The following is an 18,659-nucleotide window of genomic DNA, read 5'->3' on the forward strand; positions in this document are numbered from 1 at the left end:
TAACTCGAAACAACCCTCACCCTGGCACCAGGGTAGAGGGCGGAAGTGTTTTGCTTGCAGGGCTGGGGTCGCGGCCGGCATCGGCAGTGCGCATGCGCGCGGGGCGGCCCGGGGCCGCGCGACGGTGGGCGTGGGCGGCGCCGCCTCAGTCCGGCAGGCGCCTTCACCAGCGCCGCACCTCGCCGCACCGCTCACTCCTCCGCCCGCACCTGCCCGCCACCTGCGCCGACGACCGCGCCGACAGCCGCCGGAAGCAGCCCGCGAAGCGCGCGCCTTGCGCCGCGGCAACCAGCGTCACGCGCCCAGTCGGCAGCTATGGGGCCCAGCCTGTGCGGTAGCAGTGCAGGCGGCGACCGGCCGCTCTCGGCGTGCGTGTGAGGTCGTCCGCACTCGCCGTGCAGTCCGCGGGCAGAAAAATTTCGGTCCCCGGTTCATGCCCTCCATGTGTAGCTCTGTCTGACTACTGTAGAAGTGCTATGCGGGACCTGTTCAGTGACTCTCAGTGATCCTACGGGTGTTAGGGTAGCTCACGTACTGTCAGTGATGGCCTGCGTTGTGGGTTGTGCCACCGTGGCCGGCATCGTCTGGTTGGTGTTCGCCGGACCCGCTGCACGTCCCGGTGAGTTATGCGACGCTACATAATTTTATTTTATTAATTCTTAACAAGTAATTAATCGTGGTTATGACTTGTTATTCGCACCTCAGCTTCCTCATCGCGCATGCAAGTTGTACTCTAACTGATACGCAGGAAACACTGGACCCATTAAAATCCTTCCGAATGTACTGCTGTTTCATGGCTAGGAAGTCAACTGCTTCAATATACTGCCTTTATAATAGTCTAACAGGATTATCGATGTGATGCCACCATTAGAAACGCGATGTATTGAAGTACCTGCTCTACAGATAAATTAGTCTATGGCCTGAAGAAGGCCGCCTTCAGAGCGTACGAAACACCAGTTATATTAGCATTTGAACATTTGCAGAATTTTATGAAACGACATATCAGAAAAAAAAGAAGGATTTTACTGAGACTGGGATCGTTCATGGAAGACTATGTTGTACTGCTTATTGGTGTGAAAAATATTATTTTCTAAAACAATTTCTTTGGCTCCTAACGAGCGCTGTAATATGTTTTGAATTTGAACGTATGACATTCTTTTCGTAATCGCTAAATCTCGCTTCCTAAAGTATTGTGGTTGATCACTACAGAACGCACATCGTTAAGTGATTACAGAACGAATAAGTGTTTTGGTCTTGAGTAATCCGATGTGAATGACCGCGAAGACAAGCGCAATGTTAGGCAATGTTATATAAACTGTCATAGTTACTGAGAAGTTGGGAATCACAATACTGAATATCATTTATTAAAATAAGATATAGTCAACTACGTGTTCGTAGTTTAGTCAAGCATTGCCTTCTGTCTGAATTCCTCTTTCACTTTTGTATGTCGTCCTTCCACCATTTCCCTGACAACGGGATTCGAGCATCAACAATGTGGCAATAACGATTAATATCTCTGTACACATCTTTATAACGATGCATAACGTTGTTGTTTGTACAAGTACCTGCATCTTAAATACAGTTGATACATAAAAATACCAAATACAACTGCTAATTCCATCCAGCATAAAAATGTAGTAATTACAAATATTGCGAAACCTTCAGTATGTAATTATCTATTATAGTTACATGAATAAAACGAACGATTACAAAGCTCCAGAAGGTAATGTTTGAAAAATAAACTATTTTGACACTCATTTCATCAGGATGTATTCGGTAGTATTCACCTATGCCAAAAAGGCATCAGGTTCAGTATTCTGTTATGAGACATAAGGCCATTCACTTACTACTTTTTTCTACTCAGCTGTATTTATTGAGTTCTTTATTTACCTGCAGTCGATTTCGACGCAACAATGGCTTCATCTTCAGTCATTTTAAGGAGTGTCATCCAAGTGAAACGTCATCGAACGTTTATGCTCTTAATCTGAAAACTGTAAGACTTTGTCACTACAAAGTTGTTAATTGTGATTGCTGATCTGTTGAAACCCTATGGCCATGGAATTAAAGTGATGATGACAAATATATGGGAAACAGTAACTCAAACAGCAGGTATTTCTTAAATACGATCCGACAGATCATTGTCCATTATAGTAGACAAATGAATGTTATAGCTACCACACCAGATAATGCCAATATAGCACTTATTATTGTACTATTCTGCCGAATGTTGACATCGTAATTGCTTTGAAACATACATAAAGTAACTAAAAAGCAGCAAACACATGTGAGTTGACGAAAAATAACAAGAAAGCAGCCTTTATGCCCCACAGCCAAAAATTAAACACACGACATACCGTAGATCAATATAAAAACGTTACCTAACGGCGTTCTTTCTGCGATCACTGAGATGGCATGTACTATAGAAATAGAGAAATGTGTCCCTTTGCTTCCCAAATCTATATACAGCGAGTAGGGCACGGGAATGAAACACGGTTAAGTTCAAACTACTTTTAAAATCTGATAGCGGTTACGTATACGACAGCCATCCCATTTTTGCACGTATCTGCATTTAAAATGCTTACGATCGAGGAAGGATATGGTACAGCGCAGACAGCCGCTGTGTGGTTGCTTGTTTTCCCACTGTTCTGGCGTCTCTTACGTTCTTTCATGGGAAAAAGCTGAGAGTGGCAGAGTATACAAAATTTTTTTTCAGCTCATGCGGTGTCGCATCATTCTGAGAAAACCCAGATAACGTTACTTCCGAAATTTAATGCGCTCTCGCTTTTTCATTCTGCCTCGCTCTCGATATGACCATAATTTACATCGTTCTTTCCTTCTTTCTTGTTTTTGACTACGTGAGTGGTTTGTGTACCTACCAGAATGTTGTCTGTAAGAACAAAAATTCGTATGTCCTGCTCTTTTAGACACTTACCACGTCAGTAGCAAAGTCACAATATTTATTGTTTTGCTCTTGTATTATTTCAATAAAGGACCTATTCAAAGAAATTATTTGTGATTTCTCAACGGTGACCTACAGTAACGACAATACGATCTTTCTATTACCAGTAATTGTTATACAAGAAACTCTTTGTGTAACTGAATCTCATAAAAGAAAAGAAAATCGGTCATTCTGCATCGTGACAGTTGACAGACTCAAGTCCTAGGTTTGCTTGCTATTCACCAGTGAAATAATGCGCTTCTGTGAGAGCAGTGAACTCATCTCACTCCAGGTACTAACTGAAATAAGGTTTACTATTTATCGCAGGTTTCAATGTATGAAATAACGCTGAAAGAAATATGTTAAAAATTTTTTGTATTGTGTGAAAATGCTAATGTGCTGCCTGTAAGATTCCTAAGTTCGTAAGAAATACTTGTTATTTACATTCCATGCTCGCCTAACATCGACAGCAGACGGAGTAGAATTCGGGTAAATAGTAGATCGTTCAAAACCAGAAATGTCGGCGACGTGAATTGATCGCTAGATATTTAATTAATACTATCGACCCAGAAAATTACGTATTATAGGTAAAGACACTAATACAGAAGTATCCTTTTATTATCTTTGTATTTTCAATTCTCACTGTCACTTTTTCTCTGTTCAAATTATACGGAACAGGTAGTCAATATTATACTGTCGAAGACGTAATGCACGAAGTTTCGCCTTTTTATTACCAGCGTCTCTCAGAAATCACAGAGGAATGCTTCAATCAGTATTTGTTTTTCTACTTTACAGACATCACAGTAGATTTCTCTTACTGGTGTATTCCGAACACAGCGATTTTAAACACAGTGAAGAATCGCTTCCATCACTTACAAGCTTACTCAAGACAACATTACTAGTTATGAGAATACTCGGGTCATTCGTTCTTAACTCTCGGAAAGTAAAGGGCCGCTCAGTCTTAATTTTGCAAAATTATATTCGCTTTAGTGGTTTAGTGTTTCTAGAAACGCTACAAATTTAACTCAAGTCTCCATATTGTCCAGTATCACTAGTTTTCATTCCTGTAATTAGTGGGTTGACGTGTGATCTAATTAATCTCAATATGAACTAAAATGGTAGTTACCTCCTGCCTAGGAACATATAGGTAGTAATTAATTTCAGCTACGAAGGTGCCACTTGATGCTATGAGTGTATTCTTTCTATGGTGCGAGGATAAAATATTCGGTTTATCAAAACTATACATGATTGTCTTAATGGGATTGCCGCGATCGTTCTTTAAATAAAAATATGGCATTTAAGTCTTTGATCGCTATTTTTTTTTCAATGACAGCGAACCGAATGAGTTATGACAGTGAAACGATAGTTCTGTACCGACAAGTTACTCTGTAACTGCAATATATGATCTGAAAATGGGCAGCTAGCCGGAAACCGGTCATTGAAAATAAAAAATATCGATCAAAGACTGAAATGCCATTTTTTTTAATATTCTGTTGTAGTGTATAGTCACAAGTAACTAAACGATCCTTCTAATACTTTCCGATGTGATTGTCCTAATTACTCAGTTCCAGTCTGCTTTTTTTACTTGTAATACTCCGAAATGCCTTCAAAAAAGAAGACGAAGTAAATATTTCAGAATTCGAATCAAGAACAGCTGCCAGCATGATTAACGTAGAAATGGATACCCTAGGAGTAGTGAAGCAAATTAAATCACTTAATAAAAGCAAGTCTTCTGCTCCAGACTATGAATCAATTACATTCCTTTCAGGGTATGCTGATGCAATAGCTCCATACTTAACCATCATATTCAACCGTTTGCTCTACGAAAGATCCGTATCCAAATGCTGGAAAGATGCACAGGTCACACTAATATTCAAGAAAGGTGGTAGGAGTAAACCATTAAATTACAGGCCCACATCATTAACGTCGATATGCAACAGGCTTTCAGAACATGTATTGCGTTCGAACATTAAGAATTACTTCGAAGAAAACGGTCTATTGACACAGATTCAACAAGGATTTAGAAAACATCGTTCCTGTGAAACACAACTAGCTCTTTACTCGCGTGAAGTGTTGAGTGCTATTGACAAGGGATTTCAAATTGATTACACATTTCTGGATTTCCGGAGGGCTTTTGACACTGCATCACACAAGCAGCTTGTAGTCAAACTGCGTGCTTATGGAATATCGTCTCAGTTATGTGACTGGATTCGAGATTTCCTGTCAGAGAGATCACAGATCGTAGTAATTGACGAAACGTCTTCGAGTAAGACAGAAACGATTTCATGCGTTCTCCAAGGTAGTTTTATAGGCCATTTTCTGTTTCTTATCTATATAAATGATTTGTGAGACAAACTGAGGAAACGTCTAAGGTTGTTTGCAGATGACACTGTCGTTTGTCGACTAGTAAACTAATCAGGAGACAAAAAAGAGTTGCGAAACGATTTAGAAAAGATAACTGTAAACTGCGAAAATTGGCAACTGACCCTAAATAACGAAACGTGTTAAGCCATCCACAGGAGTGCAAGAAACTTTTAACATCGGTTACACGATAAGTCAGTCGAATCTAAAAGCCGTAAACTCAACTAAATACCTAGAAATTACAATTATGGACAACTTAAATTGGACGTAACACATAGAAAATGTTGTGGGGAAGGCTAACCAAAGACTAAATTTCATTGGTAGGACACTTAGACAATGTAACAGAGCTACTAAGGAGACTGCCTGCACTACGCTTCTCCGTCCTCTTCTAGAATACTGCTGCGCGGTGTGGGATCCTTCCTAGGTTGGACTGAAGGAGTACATTGAAAAAGTTCATAGTAGGGTATCACGTTTTGCATTATCGCGACATAGGGTAGAGAGTGACACTCAAATGATACAGGATTTGCAATGAACCTCATTAAAAAAAAAAGGCGTTTTTCCCTTGCGGAGCAATCTTCTCACGAAACTCAAATCTCCAACTTTCGCCTCTGATTGCGAAAACATTTTCTTTAGGCCGACCTACATAGGGAGAAACGATCACCGATACAAAAGAAGGGAAATCAGAGCTCGTAAGGAAAGATGTAGGTGATCTATCTTTCCGCGCTGTATACGAGTTTGGAATAATAGGGAATTGTGAAGGTGGTTAGATGAACCCTCTGCCAGACACTTAACTGTGATTTGCAGAATATCCATGTAAATATGAATGTAGGGTAATAATGTACATGATATTAGGTTTTATCTTAATCACATTGTGCTTAGAAACAAAAAACTCTGACGAACACGCCTATAAAATGTCACAACGAAGAAGATTAAAACTGAATTTCAGTTTCAGTTTTCTGTTTACTCTCAAGCAGGAATCTCATAGTTTCCCACGATTAATTAATGGAGTGATGACACAGAAAACGGTCTCTACGAATTATACCATCCGTCGCACCCTCCACGCTGCCCTCCAATGCTAAATTTGTGATCCCTTGATGCCTCGGAACATGTCCTACCAACCGGCAACTTCTTCTTGTCTACATGTGCCACAAACTCCTCTTTACCCCAATTCTGTTCAATACCTCCTCATTAGTTATGTGATCTAACCATCTAATCTTCACCATTCTTCTGTAGCACCACATTTTGAAAGCTTCTATTCTCTTCTTGCCCAAACTATTTGTCGTCCATGTTTCACTTTCATACATGGCTACACTCCATACAAATACTTTCAGAAACGACTTCCTGACACTTAAATCTATACTCGATGTTAACAAATTTCTCTTCTTCACAACGCTTTCCTTGCCATTGCCAGTCTACATTTTATATCCTCTCTACTTCGACTATCATCAGTTATTTTGCTCCCCAAATAGCAAAACTCCTTCACTACATTAAGTGTTTCTTTTCCTAATCTAATTTCCTCAGCATCACCCCACTTAATTCGACTACTTTCTTTTATTCACGTTTTGCTTTTGTTGATGTTCATCTTATATCCGCCTTTCAAGGCTCTGTCCATTCCGTTCAACTGTTCTTCCTAGTCCTTTGCTGTCTCTGATAGAATTACAATGTCGTCGGTGAACCTCAAAGTTTTAATTTCTTCTCCATGGATTTTAATACCTACTCCGAATTTTTCTTTTGCTTCCTTTATTGCTTCCTCAATATAAAGATTGAATAACATCGGGAAGAGGCTATCACCCTGTCCCACTCCCTTCCCAACGGCTGCTTCCCTTTCGTGACTCTTATAACTGCCATCTGCTTTCTGTACAAATTGAAAATAGCCTTTGTCTCCCTGCATTTTACCCCTGCCACCTTTAGAATTTGAAAGAGAGTATTCCGGTCAACATTGTCAAAAGTATTCTGTAAGTCTACAAATGCTAGAAACGTAGGCTTGCCTTTTCTTAATCTTTCTTCTCAGATAAGACGTAAGATCAGTATTGCCTCGCGTGTTCCAATATTTCTACGGAATCCAAACTGATCTTCCTCGAGGTCGGCTTCTATCAGTTTCTCCATTCGTCTGTAAAGAATTCGTGTTAGTATTTCACAGCTATGACATATTAAACTGATAGTTCGGTAATTTTCACATCTGTCAACACCTGGTTAATTGGGGATTGGAATTATTATATTCCCGTTGAAGTCTGAGGGTATTTCGCCTGTCTCATACATCTTGCTCACCAGATGGTAGAGTTTTGTCATAACTGGCTCTCCCAAGGCTGCCAGTAATTCTAATGGAATGTTGGCTACTCCCGGGGCCTTGTTTCGCCTCAGGTCTTTCAGTGCTCTAACTCTTCACGTGGTATTATATCCCCCATTACATTTTCATCTACATCCCCTTCCATTTCCATAATATTGTCCTCAAGTACATCGCCCTTGTATAGACCCTCTATATACTCCTTCCACTTTTCTGCTTTTCCTTCCTTGCTTAGAACTGGGTTTCCATCTGAGCTCTTGATATTCATACAAATGGTTCTCTTTTCTCCGACGGTCTCTTTCATTTTCTTGTAGGCAGTATCTATCTTACCCCTGGTGAGATAAGCCTCGACATCCTTACATTTGTCCTCTAGCCATCCTTGCTTAGCCATTTTGCACTTCCTGTCGATCTGATTTTTCAGACGTTTTACTCCTTTTTGCCTATTTCATTTACTGCACTTTTGAATTTTCTCCTTTCATCAATTGAATTCAATATTTCTTCTGTTACTCAAGGATTTCTACTAGCCCTCGTCTTTTTACCTACTTGATCCTCTGCTACCTTCACATCTTCATCCCTCAGAGTTACCCATTCTTCTTCTACTGTATTTCTTTCCCCCATTCCCGTCAATTGTTCCATTATGCTCTTCCTGAAACTCTCTACGACCTCTGGTTTAGTCAGTTTATCCAGGTCCCATCTCCTTAATTTTCCCCCATTTTGCAGTTTCTTCGGTTTTAATCTACAGTGCATAACCTATAGATTGTGGTCAGAGTCCACATCTGCCCCTGGAAATGTCTTACAATTTAAAACGTGGTTCCTAAGTTCTGTCTTACTATTATATGATCTATGTGATACCTTCTAGTATCTCCAGGATTCTTCCATGTAAGCAACCTTCTTTTATGATTCTTGAACCAAGTGTTACGTATGTTTAAGTTATGCTCTGTGCAAAATTCAACCACACGACTTCCTCTTTCATTTATTACCCTCCAATCCATATTCACCTACTATGTTTCCTTCTCTCCCTTTTCCTACTCTCGAATTCCATTCACCCATGACTATTAAATTTTCGTCTCCCTTCACTACCTGAATAATTTCTTTTATCTTATCATACATTTCATAAATTTCGTCATCATCTGCAGAGCTAGTTGACATATGAACTTGAACTACCGTAGTAGGCATGGGCTTCGTGTCTATCTTGGACACAGTTATGCGTTAACTATGGTGTTTGCAGTAGTTTACCCGCACTCCTATTTTCCTATTCATTATTAAAACAACTCCTGAATTACCCCTATTTGATTTTGTATTTATTACCCTTTATTCACCTGACAAAATGTTTTGTTCCCTCTACCACCGAACTTCACTAATTCCCACTATCCATTTCCCTTTTTAAATTTTCTAACCTACCTGCTCGATTAAGGGATCTGACATTCCACGCTCCGATCCGTAGAACGCCAGTTTTCTTTCTACTGATAACGACGTCCTCTTGAGTAGTACCCACCCGGAGATCCGAATGGGGGACCATTTTACCTCCGGAATATTTTACCCAATAGTACGCTATCATCGTTTAACCATATAGTAAACTGTATGTAGTGATCCAAAAACCTTTGGGATTTATGGTGTAGTATTCTTGGTGTAGTATGATTTCCACAGATACTACTACAACGCCGCGCCAACGCAAGGTTGGCAGTCCATCGTCTGCCGAGCAAAGCGTACTCCAGCGGGCTGTGCAGCTCGACGGAACTGGAGTGTGCCTCGTTCACTTCTTAGCTAGGTTTCAACCTAGGCAGACGCACTTTCATAATCGGCCCTCAGCCACTTCTGTTTGCATAGATTCCCATGAAGAGGGCCCATCAGGCTTAGTCCCTGAGAATATGTTGTATTAGTCGTAGCCGCAGCTGCAGTCCTACAAACTACTGAAGATAAGTAATTTTCATTATACCATGTGTTTCTTGAATAAGAAACCTTCTCTCTAACAGTGTGCTGTACCGCATATTATTGCAACCTGTACTCCTTCAGGTCCTATCAACTTGGCCTCCTATTTATTTGCATTTAGTAACGAGCTGAAAACACCCACGCGTTTTGTGCCTCTAAACAGTGAGACACAATACTTGGACTAAAGAGTGGATGGGAATCAGAATCCTATAGATAAGTTGGATAAGCTGTCCTGTAGATAGGTTGGTTATATAAAATACCAACGTGATGCAACAAAAACCTTACCCGTAAAGAGGAATACATATTGACATACACAAATTTGTTCTTGTACGAAAGGAAGATTCTGTGTATTCATATTACTTTTAACAATAGCACGAAAATAAAACGCACGAATCCTTCGTAGCTACAGGAATACGAAAAGGCAGAAAAATGTGCACGTTTGGGTAGGAATTAAGCTGCGAAATAGGAGAAGACTTTTTTCACATCGTCAGCAGCTCGTGGTCGTGCGGTAGCGTTCTCGCTTCCCACGACCGCGTTCCCGGGTTCGATTCCCGGCGGGGTCACGGATTTTCTCTGCCTCGTGATGACTGGGTGTTGTGTGATGTCCGTAGGTTAGTTAGGTTTAAGTAGTTCTAAGTTCTAGGGGACTGATGACCATAGATGTTAAGTTCCATAGTGCTCAGAGCCATTTTTTTTCACATCCTACCTCTGTTGACATGGTCTTTGCTACCGAAATGGAATGCACGGCGTGGGACCGATGATTTTCTAATGTGGAATATTTGGGAGTAGACTTCCATTTCTGGTGGTTGCCTTCCAAAGAATGTTCTCAAAAATTTTGCTCAGAGTAGTGGCTGACGCCATTCTTAATTATGAGAAGATACCTACCCCACGGAAATGAGAACCTTGTATGCATGTGTGTGTGTGTGTGTGTGTGTGTGTGTGTGGGTGGGTGGGTAGTTATGTGTTATGTGTGTCCAGAGTAACGTTGAACACTTGCTCGACTTCTACAGTGTACCTTGGCATCGTTGGCCATGCGTCGGTCGGTGATTCTAGATTTTATATCAGCATGATTACTCTACAATTCACACTTAATGCCTAGCAGCCTGTCCATAGAACCATATTCAGACAAATTCTCTACCGTTGTAAAGTAAGCGAAAACGAATGCTTGCAAAATATGTATACTAATGTTCTCGCAGGTCTTGTCTGTACGGTTTTAAATGCTTTTAATGCATATATCGACTTTATTTTTGGCATTCTGCGCTTAATGCAACAGTTGCTAATGTGATTTAGAACCATCTTTATGGCATCGTTTAATCCAATTTCACGTTTAAGGTACTTAACGCGAACACTGGAGGTGTGGCTTCGTAATGTGATCTAATACATACATCACGAGTTTTATGCGAACGTGAGATCTCGGTTAACGGAATGGGTGGGCGGACGGGGCGCTTCTCTTTGCTGTACACCTAAACAAATTGGTGAATAGAATAATATCTAACTTGTAAAATCGATCACACGACGATGCAACAGATTTTTCTACGGATAAAATATCGAGTGTCAAGACTAAAGTCACAATTCTGCCATGAAGAAATGTGACTACCAGTTACTTATATTTTTATTTATTGTTTTCAAAACAGCGCGTGAAGGTTACGGAAACGTAAACGATCGTGGTGCAGGTGTACAAAACAAAACTTGTGAAACAACTCGCTCAATATCTTTTCGGAGGGAAAGAAAACTGTTAAATTCACGCCGATTTCGGGTCGATTGTCATCAAGTATGTCGATAGGTAATATCGATAAAGGGCAGCAAATGTTGACATAATACGGCGATAGCCCTTAAGACCTACATCGGAGAAGTTGTAGATTGACAACATCAGTTTCTGATTTGTCACACACTGGTTAACTGACGAACAGGGAACAAGACGCACAGGAACTGACGAGGATTTCGTTAAGTAGTTTTCTGCAGATCGTGATGAGGCCTGAAGGTTTTTTATCTTTTTTACGGAGTATGATAGACAAGCATTACGGAACACGTGTACACCTATCTACACAGTATTATGACCAACGTCCAGAAACGCTACGGCTCTCACAACCTTCTAACAAGCATTGTCTTCGTTTTTTATGATTCGTACTCAATGAGCCCCAAATAAAACTCTCTGGGAATCCGAGAGCACAATAGTATATGAACCACACATTAGTTCCCTGTTAAAAGCCACTTGTCATGGTAGTGAATTATTGGTACATTCCATTGAACCAGAGAATATATTTTGACTGGAAGACTAGAACCAAGCGGAGTCTACTTTATGATAATGACGAGAAAGACACCTGACGGGGTATTGGAGACTTTCTACTGTCTGTGTCGTGTAGTGATGATACGGTACTTCTATGAGGGCTTAGATTACGCTCTGCTAGGACGGCAGCCCATCGTTAGAACGATACGTTGTGTAATAAGTGGTGCACTAGGGAACGCTGCTAACTTTTGTGCTGTCTTCTGCGTAAGCTCCTGCAGTTGAAGGAGTGCCAAGTCGGTGCTCGACAGATAAAGTAGTTACAGTCACCTTCAGAATCAAAAGTCTCGACACCTCCATTTACTTATTATTGTAAGGCTGAATGATTGTGTTTTGTCCTAGTCCTCCAAACAGAATAATTGACGGAAATGGGAATCGCGCTCTGTCACGCTGACAGTCATATTCTGTAGCAGATTTATAACAGATATATTACAGAGTAAATTGTAATTTACTGAATTTATCACCTGCTTTTCTTCGAAGAACATGCTTATAGTTTGTTCCGTCTTCACAAAAGCCATCTTTTCCTTGATCGTCCTGTATCTTTCTTTCCTTTAGGTCTGTACTCTGTTACTTGTCTAATTATTCTTCCGTTCACGGTTCTTTCAAGATGCTTCTTTCGTTTGACAATCCCGAAGTTTGCTCTTTCATTAGTGCAAAATACATTTAATTCTCCACTTATGTCAGAATTATGTATTTTATCTCTCGCAGTACTTTCTTTTCCTTTCGTTAAACATTTCATTTCAGCTTATTCTATCCTTTTTTGGTCTTTCCTAATTATTCTTCAGGTCTCACTTCCGTGTGTGTGCATAGGTGTAGATTTACTTCGTAATATTTTTTTTTTAATCTTGACCTGCTCTTATTAGCTGTATAGATACACTTCTTTATCCACTGGAGGTCTCATTATTATATTCATATCTTACATGACATGCGAAATGTTTGTTCAACTGATTTCCCGTTTAATATTATCTTAGAATTTACTGGGTATTTTCCTTTAAAAACCATAATTTAGTTTTTGTTTTCTGAAATTTTTAAGTTACAGAGTTTGTTTATTAAGTACAAGCAATGTTCAACGAATTGTATGTAAATCACCTTCTGTATCTTGTAAAGTTATTTGTTTGTCAACAAACAGTAGGGTATTTGTCTGTGTGTTTCTGGGAATTAATTTTATTTCCCGATTACCTTATTTTTTCCACTGGCTATCAGTGTCGTTAATAATACACGAAAGGAAGAGGGTGAGAGCATGCAAACTTTTCCTACTCCTCTGTTAATTACCGTTGGTCTTGTTCCCCTTAGCCTCTATAAATTAAAATCACCTTATTTAAATGCAGACTTTGTATCACTTGTATTAGTTGTTTAGGATAATCTCGTTTTTTTTTCATTGTATTCCAAAGCATATAGGTATTCATTCTATTGAAGACTTTTTTAATATCTGAAAATGCATTATAAATTGCTGATTATGTTATCTCTTTTCAGTTACCTGCACGACTTTAGAAATACTGTCACTGCATGATCTTTTCTTTCTAAAACCATTTTGTTCCTCTAGCAGGAGGACATCAGCTATTCTTTTCGGTTTGTTATTAATTATTCATGGTTACAATTTATAGCCAGTGTTAAGATACTTTACCATTGTAATTTTCACAAGCATTTGTACTGCCTTTTTTATAGAAGTTTTTACTTCTGCACCTCTCCTAGAGTCGGGTACCGTCTTCCATTTTCAACATTCATTTAATTAAAGCAGCTGTCTCAGTACAAATATTAATCCTCCTCATGTGATAAAGTCTTCATTAACAGTATCGGATTTGGCTCATTTTCTGTTCTTCAGCTACTCTAACGCTTCTTTTATCTCCTCAAATTTAATATTACCTTCTTGGTATACTTCGTGATCTTGTTCTTTGGCTCTATTTTCGTTACCATGTACATCATGTTCAATCTTTCATATCATTCCATCCCAGGATTCTTGACGGAGTTCTCACACTGTTTCCTTAGCATAGCTACGTTCTCCTTTATATTGTGCTTTAGTTTTGTATGTATTGTGCAATAGATTTGTAATGCAAGCTTTTGATTCCTCTTTCATTGCTTTTCCTAAATCTTTATTTCATAATTTCACACCCTTGCTCCTCGTAATTTCTTTTTCTTCATTATTGTCTTCGTCATCGTTTGGATCAGATACGCTTTTACGTTTTCTCCATCTGAATTTGTATTGTTTTCTCTAAATTTATTTTGTAAATAATGTGCGAGTCGCAGTTGAAATAGACTTCTTACACTTTCTAAACGCCTGCAACATAAATAACGTACACCTCAACTTAATGAAGATCGATTCTGTGAGAGATTATTAAGTGCGCTGCCTGCCTTCAGTCATTATATCTAATCACAACTAAACGATTTCAGCCTGAAACTGCAAGGCACAGGAGTGCAAAGATTTTCTGTTATGAAACTCTCAACTTACATGGCATTACTTTTCATACAGTAGTACTGTTCTGTGATGGGACTTTGGCCTGAGTCCAGTAGCTTTATCTCTGACTCACGGTGAAAATATTACAAAGACTAAAATTCAGTAAAATGTATTTCAAATGATAAATTGAAAGGTGAAATTTGAAACACCATACAGTATTTATATCAAAGCTGGATTTAGTTAAATAGTTTCCCGTTATTATGTGGCAGATTGAAAAACTATTTGTCACTTACCCAGGAGACTGTATATAATTATGTAATTTCTCACATAGTTTCGATCATGGAGACCCATATACACAGGAACTCCCCTGCGATAAGGTGATAGTTCCATCAATATTATCACTGCGTTGTCTTAATTTGACATCTATAAATTGCGACTGGGTGACGGCTATATTAGTCTTAGTGAAACAAACAAAGACACAGTCCAGATATGGACACAAGGTATTATCTTTTCTACAGTTCGAATCAGTTTCGGAATGACAACTGAGTAATCTGTTTGGAATATTACATAATCGATGATTATTTTCATGATCTGGCGTTATACACTCCTGGAAATTGAAATAATAACACCGTGAATTCATTGTCCCAGGAAGGGGAAACTTTATTGACACATTCCTGGGGTCAGATACATCACATGATCACACTGACAGAACCACAGGCACATAGACACAGGCAACAGAGCATGCACAATGTCGCCACTAGTACAGTGTATATCCACCTTTCGCAGCAATGCAGGCTGCTATTCTCCCATGGAGACGATCGTAGAGATGCTGGATGTAGTCCTGTGGAACGGCTTGCCATGCCATTTCCACCTGGCGCCTCAGTTGGACCAGCGTTCGTGCTGGACGTGCAGACCGCGTGAGACGACGCTTCATCCAGTCCAAAACATGCTCAATGGGGGACAGATCCGGAGATCTTGCTGGCCAGGGTAGTTGACTTACACCTTCTAGAGCACGTTGGGTGGCACGGGATACATGCGGACGTGCATTGTCCTGTTGGAACAGCAAGTTCCATTGCCGGTCTAGGAATGGTAGAACGATGGGTTCGATGACGGTTTGGATGTACCGTGCACTATTCAGTGTCCCCTCGACGATCACCAGTGGTGTACGGCCAGTGTAGGAGATCGCTCCCCACACCATGATGCCGGGTGTTGGCCCTGTGTGCCTCGGTCGTATGCAGTCCTGATTGTGGCGCTCACCTGCACGGCGCCAAACACGCATACGACCATCATTGGCACCAAGGCAGAAGCGACTCTCATCGCTGAAGACGACACGTCTCCATTCGTCCCTCCATTCACGCCTGTCGCGACACCACTGGAGGCGGGCTGCACGATGTTGGGGCGTGAGCGGAAGACGGCCTAACGGTGTGCGGGACCGTAGCCCAGCTTCATGGAGACGGTTGCTAATGGTCCTCGCCGATACCCCAGGAGCAACAGTGTCCCTAATTTGCTGGGAAGTGGCGGTGCGGTCCCCTACGGCACTGCGTAGGATCCTACGGTCTTGGCGTGCATCCGTGCGTCGCTGCGGTCCGGTCCCAGGTCGACGGGCACGTGCACCTTCCGCCGACCACTGGCGACAACATCGATGTACTGTGGAGACCTTACGCCCCACGTGTTGAGCAATTCGGCGGTACGTCCACCCGGCCTCCCGCATGCCCACTATACGCCCTCGCTCAAAGTCCGTCAACTGCACATACGGTTCACGTCCACGCTGTCGCGGCATGCTACCAGTGTTAAAGACTGCGATGGATCTCCGTATGCCACGGCAAACTGGCCGACACTGACGGCGGCGGTGCACAAATGCTGCGCAGCTAGCGCCATTCGACGGCCAACACCGCGGTTCCTGGTGTGTCCGCTGTGCCGTGCGTGTGATCATTGCTTGTACAGCCCTCTCGCAGTGTCCGGAGCAAGTATGGTGGGTCTGACACACCGGTGTCAATGTGTTCTTTTTTCCATTTCCAGGAGTGTATTTACGGCACTGGTTGAAATATGCATCTGTAAATTGCTACAAAACATGTGCAAAACTTAAACTATTTCATCGTTGAGGTATGATCGTCGTATAAACCCATTTGCATAACTTCAGATATTTGTATAACATATTAAAAAGAAGTGCCGAAGATGACTTTTATCGAGTTCTGTACCCAAGGACGAAACACATCTGCTGTAAGATTACACTGCACATTGAAAATGTTTTTCAGAATCTTAATTGCTTTCATATGGATCAAAATTGAGTCACTGCTTGTTTCGTCCGAAAAGTGGACGTTGGTGTTCGTCTGGTATATCAGTGATAACGTGAAATCGAAATTTTGGGCTTTTGCATACCATAACCTTCATAGCCAATAGCACACATACATTTATGAGTCTCTGGGAAATTAAGGGTCATGTCGAAAACACCATGGAATTCGTACGATCGTTGTCATTGACGAGACTGACGTTTTCTCCTGTTCAACGATGGGTGGAAATATTAATTATTTGTGAGCATTACAGGTGTAATAGCAAATAATCTAATATTGTCAAAATTTTTTAAGATATTTGCTACTTAAAGATTCTGCACAAGGAAAAGATAAGCAGCTGTAATCATGTAGTGCCAATAGATCAAATAAAATTAGACATAAGTCATACTTGTGTTGCACGAGAGCTGTAATGCTCAATGATGAATCGTATTTTGGTACAAATAGAGTCAATGTCTACTTCTATGTGAATCTTAAAAGTCAGTGCATATGAAATCCATTTTGGTCCTTTCATCTGCCTCTGTATTCGCCGCTACAGTGCTCTCTCTGGCGTATCTGTTTGCGGGCGGACGTAGTACCAAATCTATAGCAATTTTTCATCTCGTTGGTGTGGTGGAAGAGAGGCAACTGCTCTTCCACGTAAATATAAAGTGAGCAAAAATGGTTATGGCGCTGCTGTAACGATGTTCGAAGAGATTTGTACCACGTTACGGCCACTCTCAAACAACATTCGACTGTTATCTCGATTCCCTTTACAGAACGGTGTGATTACCCTAGTAACTATTTACGATATGGAGCTGATTCTCCCAGTAGCCAACGTGGTTTCGTGTCAACACCTCTGGGTGAATTACGTTAACTATTCATATGAAATGCGAAACAGATGTATCGACAAAAACCTGAACCCATTGATTCTGATTAGGCTTTTTCTGTTCCGCCATATGAAGTTGATAACATGTCCCTTCGTCCACAAATCGAGAATTGGAAATAGGTCACAGAACATGTGACAGGGTGCCATTTGCTAATTGCATACCGGAACTTCGACTGGAAGTGGCATCAAAAACTTCACAGTATTGATGGTGGTATAGAGTGGTAGAGTGATGCAATACTAAATAATAAGTAGTAAAAAATATAATAATAAATAAAATATTATTGGGATGGATTTACTCACAGTCATTAATTACAACTGTTCTTAGATAACTAAGGTATCACTGCAGTAACATGCCGTCTGTTTGTGCAACCACTGGATCAAGCTTTTTATTGATTACTCTGAGATTGAAATTTGCCAAGGTTTGCTCTACGAATATCAAAGTAAGTGTTTGTAGACCAAATATACGCAATGAATTTGGTAATAGTTTCGAAGAACATTGGTGTACATTATCGTGAAGAAATTCAATATCTGAAACACATCATTATGACTACCGAATTTGTTGCTTCAATAATGTTATTATTTACTTGTGCTAGTGTTCTTGGTCCAAGGGATCATTACAGGAAAAACATACAATAACTGAAATGGCATGTGAGTATATAGTTAACATTATGGTAGTGTGTTCTTCCAGATGATGCGGCCTTGTAAGCAAACTGATCGGAGACATAAATACCACTATTATTAATTCAACAAATTTGGTGACGATGAAGTCATTTCATCAGTGTTTTAAAACTGTACACCATTGGTTGAATACATTTACACAATGTTGTTGTACAGCTACCTCTAATGTATGGCATTCTACTCTGATATTGAACAGTAGTCTGTGTTTTCGGCTACTGATCGCCTTCAGCATGGATGCTCTCAATATTCGTTGGTTCTAGTGCGTTTAGTGTCTAAATATTTACTACACCAAAGGTTCTATTAATACAGATCATTCGTTGTAGATAAATATTTACCTAAAAATAATAGCGTGTTCGGAGTACTGTATTCAGGGTAGGGTACGTTTTGTGTAATGTGATTACTGTTGTCTGCTTCAGTGCGAAGACTGATTGGCTGTAGCTGTCCACGCAAGACTACATTTCAAAACTTTCTATTGACTTCTGTTATGTGCTATATAACGTTCATGTTTCACTTTTCTGTAAGGCTACATTTTAGAGAACCATTTTCAGGAAAGACACTATAGATTTAATTATTTCATCCGCAAGGGGCAGATCGCGATAACTACTACGACTGAAATATAACACTTTTCAGTAAGTCA

At 40.4% G+C, this 18,659-nt stretch overlaps 1 protein-coding gene across 1 annotated transcript in view; it reads left to right on the forward strand.

Moving 5' to 3' along the window:
- Window positions 1-221: 221 nt before the first annotated feature.
- The window catches only part of LOC126094713 (zwei Ig domain protein zig-8-like), a 989,984-nt gene continuing 971,546 nt past the window's right edge, over window positions 222-18,659 (forward strand). Inside the window, exon 1 of the mRNA XM_049909248.1 lies at window positions 222-619. Within this exon, the coding sequence (XP_049765205.1) occupies window positions 544-619 (76 nt within the window). The 5' untranslated portion in view covers window positions 222-543. The remainder of the gene's footprint in view (window positions 620-18,659) is intronic.

The sequence above is a fragment of the Schistocerca cancellata genome, chromosome 8 (assembly GCF_023864275.1).
Source record: "Schistocerca cancellata isolate TAMUIC-IGC-003103 chromosome 8, iqSchCanc2.1, whole genome shotgun sequence".
Lineage (NCBI taxonomy): Eukaryota > Metazoa > Arthropoda > Insecta > Orthoptera > Acrididae > Schistocerca > Schistocerca cancellata.